The 9,296-nt window shown below is 46.7% G+C and overlaps 1 protein-coding gene across 1 annotated transcript in view; it reads right to left on the bottom strand.

Moving 5' to 3' along the window:
* Positions 1–9,219, bottom strand: part of FAM102A (family with sequence similarity 102 member A) — a 41,523-nt gene extending 32,304 nt beyond the window's left edge. Inside the window, exon 1 of the mRNA XM_019510535.1 lies at positions 8,272–9,219. Within this exon, the coding sequence (XP_019366080.1) occupies positions 8,272–8,417 (146 nt within the window). The 5' untranslated portion in view covers positions 8,418–9,219. The remainder of the gene's footprint in view (positions 1–8,271) is intronic.
* Positions 9,220–9,296: the final 77 nt, after the last annotated feature.

Below are 9,296 nucleotides of genomic sequence, written 5' to 3'. Positions count from 1 at the left end.
AAGTCCTAGAAACCAGCCTCTTCCACTTTCCCCCACTGCTGCCTTTTTTATTACTGAGTGGGTGGATCTGCACAGCAAGCTGTCACAAGCTGAGCCCAAGTGACAAAAAAATCATGAGGAACCCTGGCTCCACTGGACAGAGCCAAAGGGTGTGACTGTCCTACATGTGACCCCAAAACAATTACACAAAACAATTGGGAGATTTGCTTTCACCCGTCTTAGCCCTTCTCTCCAGATGCAGGGCCAGTGCATTTGGCTCCCCATAAACAAACTAAGCAATCAAGACCGAGGAGGAGAAGGAGGAGGAAGGGAAATCAGCTGCCTGTGTTTTGTGGCACTCCAAGATGAAGGAGGGAAGGATGAAGGAGGCAAGACCTTTCCCAGTGTGCAGCTTCAACAAGAGTTACCTCCCAGACAAAAGCTTCCTGCCTTTCTACGTGGATTTTGCATTTGAGATGTGATCCAATGTATGCAGTGATTGGCTCAAAACTGCTATTTCATGCTGCAGCTCTGTGCACTTCACCCCATCTTGCAGCCTTCCTTCCTTCCTTGGAGGGAAGGAGCTCTCTGGTGCTTCTCTAGGCCAAGCAATGAGTCGACAGCCTGTGCTCATTTCTTATTTAGAAGCCCACAGACCCCCTAGCATAACACAGTAGAGAGGGGGAGAGTCCTCTATTATAGCATGAGTCCTGCATTATAATCCAAAGAGAGGACTGTCTTCCAGGCATCCCCCTCACCCACAAACCCCGATCAATTCAGCCACAGGGAAGGTCTGAACCTGATATTTCCCCAGCTCAGCTATTTCTGTTTGAAAAGAAAAAGCATCCGTTCGACACAGACTGCCTTTGCTCTGGTTTTATCTAGAACATCCTGTTGACCCCAATACTGCTGCCTCCTCCCAAGCCTCTGGTCTACATGTGTTTCCTCCTCCTCCCTCCCTTTACCCCATACCACTTCCCGCCTCTTTTCTAGAGCTCAGCTCTGTCAATTGATCTCAAAGGGAGGCCCACCAAAAGTACACAAGAAGGACAGCCATGGGTATCAGCAAATTTAACTCCTTTTCTTGTCCATGACCAGATTAAAATGCACTGAAATAAAACAACAGGGCTGTTCATCCAGCAAACACAAGCACAACTGTCTGTCTAGTGGGAAGTGCCTTTCAAACCCAGGCACTAAAGGGAGATTCAGAGTTCTGAGCTGTATGGTACCAAGGAGAGATCACCCTTTGTTGGGAGTTAACACACAGAGATACAGGCTATTCCTACCAGCAGGTGCACAGAACAAGATAGGGACACAAAGCATGAGAGACTCGTATTTCCCTACGTTCCTCTACCACGAGACACTGGTTTGCAAAAACTCCCATAATCCATCAATTATGGACCTGCAGACCTGGGCCACTACCAAAGGAACAGACTAGATGAAGGGCCCAGCGTGCACTCAGACTTAGGGTCTGATATTTCCTGAGCCAATGCTAAGAAGCAATTCTTTATCCATTTCAAAAGGAGCTTGTAATCCCAGATGTCACATGGCACAGAGCAAGGGATCCACAGACAAACATGCCAAACAAATCCTGTCCAATACAGAAGGTGACATCCACCCACAGATGTGACCCTATGCAGTCAAGGTGGGGAATGAATCCTGGAACAGCTCACTGCACATCTCTCACAAAGCCCAATGTTTAAACTTACACAGAAGAGGAACAAGCTCTCTCATTTGGAACAACAGAAGTGGGTGCCTGTCTTGGACTACTTTGAAACAGCAGATGCAATTTCCTGCAATAAGAAAGTCTAAGCCTACCTGGTATTCATCTAGAAACTGGAACTAGAGCAGCTTGCCACTGGCAACTTCTGGCCTATTAAAATACCAACAGATGTGCACCAAAAATCACAGGGCCCCAGTGGCGCGCAAGCATCCTTCAAGTATTTAGGCATTAAGTCAACACCGAGGGCAGTTAAGGAGCATGAAGGAGAGGCAGCTGGTTTTTCCTCACCTCCTCACTCAAGCAGATAGTCACAGAAGTCAGGAGGGAGGATAGACCTCCCCACCCTTTCCACTTTGGATTTAGCCCCAATGCCAGCGGTGTGGAGAATGCCAACATCAGCATCTATGCCATGGATTCTTGATCCCCAAAACAGAGCATTTAAACTAACGAGTATGCTGAGATAGGGGGTGCCCAAGTTGTATAGAAAAGGCTGAAGCAAGAGCTTTCCACAGCATGACTTGTACTGTGTAGTCAACATGCTCTGTATTCTGCTGGACAGCCCCTGCCCCAAGCTCATTCAGCAGAACAGAAAACCAGAGCTGTGATGTTCACTGAGCCTCCTCCTCGCACAACAGGATATAGCCCCGTCACAGGGAAGTGTTTAACATAACTTTTTGCAAGACAAACAAAAATCCGGAACTGTGACTGGACAGGAAGAGACCAGTTCAACGCAAAGGGTCTGTGTCTGAGGCTGCAGGTGTATGAACCACAACCGAGGAAAGTACCAAGAAAATATGCTGTAAGTCATCAAACAGCCCAAGGGCAGTGTTGAGGGGGTTTACCACACCTGATGATTCACAGGTTTCTCCCTCTACTGTCTTGCCTTGCCTCACCAGCACTGGGCTCCTCTGTAACAATCCACATCGTTCGAACTGCAGAGAAATGTCTCCCCCACAGAAACGGGACTGACAGCCTCACTGAGTTATGCATTTTGAACCTGACCAGAACACAGTTCTCTTGTCTATGCCTTCCAACTTCTGTCTCTAGGCTTGGAAAGCAAAAAAATGCATGTCTGTGTGCGCACACATGCGCAACAGACTGCATCCTGAATAAGGCTGCAAGATACTAGAAGAAAGAGCTCACTCCAACCCCTCCCCGGCCCAAAAATCAAGTTGCTTTCAAAAGCCTCCCCCACCAACGCCCCCATCTCCATTCCCGAGACAGTAGCTAAGAGCACATGTTCTAAATCCTGCTATCTAGAGAAATGCACACAGGCATAATGAGCTCTCTGTCCCTGCGCAGGGATGGCCTTTCCTTCCAGTTAGGCCTGTCCAGGAGGGCGACTTCTCAAGTACATGTCACAGATACTTGGATGACACAAGTCAGGCTCTACTGTATGGGTAGGACAGTAAGTAGCCCTTCCACTAAAACCACCAGCCCCCAACTAACTTAGAATCAGATTCTGCCTTCATTTACAACTGAGGTCAAAAGCAGAATTTGAGTCCAATCCCTTCCCAACTCTACAGACAGCAGTCTCTTTCTTGGCTGAGGGGGACTCCAAAGAAAGCTGTTTAATTACCCAGGTTTCAGGTTTGGGATACAGAGGCCAAGTGAAAATGGAAGTTAAAATGCCAGCAGGCCAAGGGCAGCTCTTCATTCTCTGAAGAACAGTACACAACTCACTGTGTTTGGCTCTGCAAAATGAAGCCTTAAGCAGCATCTTGGTTACCATGTATAGACATGAACCATGCCATAAGCAGCAGAGGTTTATGGAGCTCTTGAGCAAAGCTTCCCAGAGCCCTCATGTGCATTAGCTGGTACTACCCATCTCCACCCTTCAAGTAGCTGCTTTTCAGTGGTGGCGGTATCTTGCAGGAGGAGAGCCCTTAATGCTAGAAAAGCCTGCTATTTTGAATGGAGAATGTCAAGGTCAGTGCTGCATTGAGTCCAGCTCAAAAATCACATTGGGTGAGCAGCTACAAGAAGCATCTCTCCCAATTCCCACTTCCATGTCCCTGCCTTCAGATCTCTGGCAGCAAATTTGAGCAAAGCATGTTCAGCAGAGGAAGTAGCCTTTTGCTCTCAGTGCATTTGGTTTAAAGTCATAAGACTAAGTCAGCAATTTCCTTAGAGAAACCTACAGCAGCAAGGGGAAAAAAGTCTTAGGGTGGTCTGGCCCACTAATGGGGTCAGCTCTCAGCTTATTTATGAACAGCTGCTGTCATGGGAGAAAGAGGGCGAAAGGCCTGGTTTCCCTGGCATGAAGTGACGTCAGAGGTAATTGAGCTAAAACGCTGCTCAAGTTCAAAGGAGCATGGTCCAAGGGCATATAATCCCCAATTGAAATTAATGGAGCTGCTAAATGGTTAGGAGCGTGAGATTGACACCTCTGGCACCTTGCAGGACAACAACCTGAAACAGCTCAGTTATGAGCAGACGTCCCTCCATGGCAAGTCATCCAGTAAAGGGGCCCATGAATTTCAACCCTCTCCCTCAATGGGAAGCTGCTGGAAAGCCAGAGAAACAACATGGGCTGAACATCCGCAGGATGCAGATGACACCTGGCTCTCCATTTCCTTCATATCCCATGTAAACCAGCATCATCTCTCAGCTGTCTCAACACAGGGCTGCAATCTGCACTCAGATGAAGAACATGCTCAACTCAGACAACAGCTCTCCTGTCATTTGGAAAGGGGAAGTACTTTCAACTGCTCACTTGCCTCTAACAGGCCTCATTACCAAGGGTGGAAGCTCTCAGATTCTCATATTAGTCAGTAATTTTAGGGTCTCTTTTGGATTTCGCAGTGCTACTGGATAAAGCAAAGAGCCACAATGGCAAGAATTGGCCATTTCTACCTGCAAGTGGATGGCATCCCATACTCTTAGGGAGATATCTGGCCATGGCAATCCATGCAATTTAGATCTCTAGACCAGGTTATTACAGTATCTATTTAGAAATGAAGATATATGCCCTGGAGAAAAAAAAAAAAAAAGCAAGCTTCAACTGGTACAAAATGCAGCAGTCCATCTGTTTAGCAAAACTGGTTGCTATGAATACATCATTCTAGTGCTCTGCTCTTTATCTCTATTTTTAAAAGATACTTGGGAGGCACTCCGATCCAATGGTGATGGGGACTATGCAAATGCCTTGATAAGCATATATTAGATAGTTGCCTTGGTAGCTCGGTGGGGAACACACAGCAATGACTTGCCCTACACCTGGCTCTAACCGATGCTTTAATGAACACAAAGTCCAGCAAGAGAGCAATAAACCAACTGAGATACAATAGCCTGTTATTCAGCCTAGAACACTAAACCTGACACTGATAAGGTAAGTCTTATCCTTGCAGGACCCTTCCCAGCTCTACTCAAAGGATATGAATGGTTGAATGGGGGTGGAGGGGAGAGAAAGGCAGGAGGGAGGTGAAAGGGAATTCACAGATTGCAAGTTTGTACTTTAAGATATTCACAGTCTAACACAGAGCCTCAAGCCACTAAGAGCATATAAAGGGCACACTTCTGAACAAAGCCCTCCACACCAATGGAGAGTGCTCACGGGACTTGGACCTTTTCCAGGATGTTTTGAATTCCTGAGAGCGTTAAGTCTTAATGCATTTTGGACAGGTTTCCCTCTCAGCAGGGCTGTTTTGCTTTCCCCCTGGTCAGAGGAGCTGCTGGCCACTGCATCAGGCAGAGAAGTGGGGCTCGGGCTCAGGGCGTTACCACTCCCTGTCTGGAATCCGCATGGCCCACAACCCTTTGCTGGCCTCCTTCCACCTCTACTGTATGGAACAGCAACATATACATGCAGTTCAGGCTAGAACGAACTTGGATCAAGAACGTGCTGCTGGGGATAAAGCTTCCTGACACCTCCCCCTTCCTTGCAATTCTGGCTAAGAGACTGTTTGATCACATCAATCTGAGCCACTCAATGCTACCTATCATGTGACAGATCAGATCTACCATTTCCCCCAATTCTGACCAATTTCTCTCAGTTGTGCCCACAAGTTGCTCAGCGATGAGTCTGTTCCAAGTGCCAGAGAAGGTCTCTCGCAGGTCGAGTTCCAAAAGCAGATTCTTTTGCTCAGACTCATTGCAGAGGGCTCCTTCCACATTCAAGACCAATTTAGGGAAACTCATAGCAGATTTTGCAAACAGCTCCTCTAAACTAGATTTTCAGGTCCATCACCAGTCTTCCCCATTACACACCACCTCCCAATAGCACAGAGCTCCACATTTGAAGGCAGGTTCCACCTTAGTTCCTTTAGAGAAATCGAGGTAGGTGTTGTTCTGTTTGCTCACATTTATAGAAGAAAAGATCTGAAACTTTATTGCCACCCAGACTTTCAGAACAAGAGGGGCCTGCTCGCTGTGCAGAACAGCAGGCCCAAGGCACCCAGGGCCACTTACACCAAGCAGACTTGTAAAAGAAAGCTTGTCTCGGAAAGTGCTTCAGGTTTCTTTTTGGAGATGTGTTGATACTAAAGAAATCATCAGAAACCTTATCTATATCTTAGTCAGGTTCAAACTAAGCATCTTCCTTGACCGTTTTCCATATTCTGAGACTGAGGGGAGGGGGGAGATGATGGGAAAGGGAAAGGCAGCAAAAATGAAAGAAGTCAAGGCAAGACTGGGAATGCCCTGCACATGGTAACTGTGTCTGGCTGTTCCTAGCAGATGAACATTTCTTGCAGTTAGAGATGGGAAACAAGGGTTTTGAAGAGGTCATGTAGGTCAATACCACTAAGCCTAGTATCTTTCCAAATAGGAACACGTTTCCATGTGCTTTCATTTAGACTGGAGACAGGTTAGGGGAACGGCAGCAAACCCAACAGCCAACTTCTCTGCGGCTGGTTTACGGGCAATCAAGCCTGTTGAGAGCAATGTATGCGTTTGGTTTAAATTACAGACAATTTCTGCTGGAACATGCCTGTGATCTACAACACATACTGCATGCTGAGAGAGCTCCTGAACCTCAGCCAGCACAAAAAACAACACACCCAGCACACAACCCACCAGGCTGGCGGCAGCACCACACACCAAAGCTGCACTCTGGCAACCTGATTTCAAAGACCATAAGTTTTATACCTGGATTGAGAGAACAAGACCACCCAGCACTTCCCAAGTTAAATGAGCTGATCTAGGAAGTGAAGGGGTTAATTCCTCCCAAGCTCTCACACAGCTCAAATTCCTTAGATAAATCTGCTTCCACCAAATCCAGAGATGTAGCCACAGGGGAGGAAAAAACTGTAAGGAAAAGTTGTTTTGGTAGACTCTTCCTCTCAAGAGACATTTCTTTAGGGCCAGCATTTCCAGAAGTGGTTGGTGCCCAGAGCTCTCATGCACTGCAGTAGGAGCTAGGGTCACTGAACTACACTGGAAAGTCAGGTCTTGGTGCTCTGTTTAAGCATTGCTCTCACACACATGAAGAGAACAGACTTAAATGACTCACTTTCTCCTAGAATCTGCAATCACAAAACTGTATTGCATCTTTAAATCTCTATGCTAATATCAAAACAAAACAAAAAAACCCAAGACAGGTTTTGGAAATTGAGCGCTGCCCTCACCTACAGAGGCAGTAGGAAAACAAGTCCAGGGCTGTTTTGGAATTCGTGTCTGCACGGCGCTAGGTGATAATCAATGTGTATAGCTGGCAACAATGCAGCTTTTGATTAGCAGTTCAGAGAAGGAATTGGGGACAGTCACTGCTTAGAGTAGTCAAGAAAAAAAAACAAACAAGCTAACCCACAGAGGGTAAGGGGTTCCACAAAAAAAGAAAGAAGAGTTTCATACTTAGATTGGTCAGAGTGTGACGGGTCACGTTATTACTGCAGTGCTTGACCCACTGCTTTTACTATTTTCTTTAAAACTAGGAGATGCAATGGCAGCCGAATAAGAAAAAAAAAAAGTTGTGGCTTTGAAACTAACACCTTTGACTCCCAGGCAGCAGTTTACTTTGCAAAATAAATTTGCAATGCAAAGCAAGCTACTTCAACCCTTACCAAGGACAGTAACTCAAAAACAAAACAGGGAGAGCAAAGTGGAGCAGGGTTCACTTGTTCAGTTTAGATGCAATTTTCTGAAGAGGTAAGTTTCTAACTAGGCAAAAGTGCAAGGCAGCTCTTTCTTACAGATGTCCTTCATGCAAACTTGGGGGAGAAGCATGGAGGATTCTGTGATCCCAACTGTCCACCAACAGATCCCAATGTCTTTCAGAAGAGTCACCAGCAAGTCTTCAAGAATTCAATCCAATTCTGATCGGAGGCCACACACAGCTGGCCAACAATAACCAGCCCTTCCAGGCTAGCCTCTTCCCAAATGGAGGTGGGGGTAGAAACACCCTGTGGGGCCCCATGCCAGGACTATTAAAGAAATGCAAAAATCTACAACTGTTGCGGTTTTTCGCATTTCTTTTTGGTCTCAGACCAACACGGCTACCAAATACAGGACTATTAAAGTCAAATGAAAGCAGCAGGCAAGCACTAGCCCACACTAAACCCCTCTAATCCAACCAATGCAGGAATACTGAAACATGAGGCTGGTGAGAAGAGCAAATAGAAGCTCCTTACCTAGAAGACAAGCTAACAAAGTCCCCTCCATCCAGCAGCCTGATTTTGCAGAAGAGAACCCCATTTACAAAGGGGACAGCAGTCAGCTCCTCCAGGGTGAAACTGGTCTGAAATTTAAACTTCTTTTTCTTTATCAGGAAAGCCATGGGCAGGCTCAGCGGGAGAAGCCCAGGGACTTGCAACAACAGTCAGGAGCCACTCAAGCCACACACAGATGCACAAAAAAATTACCACTGTTTCAGGAGTAGAAGCAGGGGGTTAATTTCAGTTTAATGATTGGTCGGCTTCAAAGTAGGATGCTCTTCTCTCGCTGGTGGTCGGATCTGGCTGTGGGATCATTGCCACGACAGGCTTCAGGTGAGGAGGAAAAGCACAGATCAAGCCTCTGGAACATCTCCAAGAAAAGAGGGAGGGAAAAATAACTAAGCTCCAGACCAGCAGGAGCTCTTCTAGCCACAGCAATCTGGATTAGAGGCTGTGGTGGTCTGTGCGCATCAGAGCCTGTCCAGAAAGCATGTTCGATAGGAAGTCATCCTGAGCCAGGTCTCTGCAGAAATCTTAAGTCTGTGGGCAGCACATTGGACTTGGAAAGCCTGAGTCTCCTCTTCTCCCCTTGCCTGACCAACGGGCCTCACACAGGTGTCTGCGATATGTGCTACGGCTCCCACAGGTTTGTGTTAGTCCTGGGAGAGAAAGGAGTATGTTAGTCCTAGCCAGTCTTGGGCACCCCCCTCAAAAAAACCCTGTTTCCATGGATAAAATTCAGCCCAGACTCATCCCAATCAGAGGAGAAATCCAGTCATCTCAGCCCAAATAGCTTCTTCCCCCTTTCCCGCTACAGCAATCCTTACCGCCCCAGGCCTGCGCACGCACGCTCACTCTCTATTTGGGGATGTTTAACAACAATTAGCTTGTCTGTGACTATTTCTCTCCAGAGATCGCAAAGCAGTTTACAAAGGAAAACAAGTAGGAGAGCAGCTGCGATGAGGAAAAAAAAAAAATGGAGAGGAAAAAAAAAAAAAAAA

Source organism: Gavialis gangeticus, unplaced genomic scaffold (assembly GCF_001723915.1).
Source record: "Gavialis gangeticus isolate Ggan-Ray unplaced genomic scaffold, GavGan_comp1, whole genome shotgun sequence".
In the NCBI taxonomy this organism is placed as follows: domain Eukaryota; kingdom Metazoa; phylum Chordata; order Crocodylia; family Gavialidae; genus Gavialis; species Gavialis gangeticus.
This window is presented reverse-complemented; position numbering and strand designations above follow the sequence as displayed.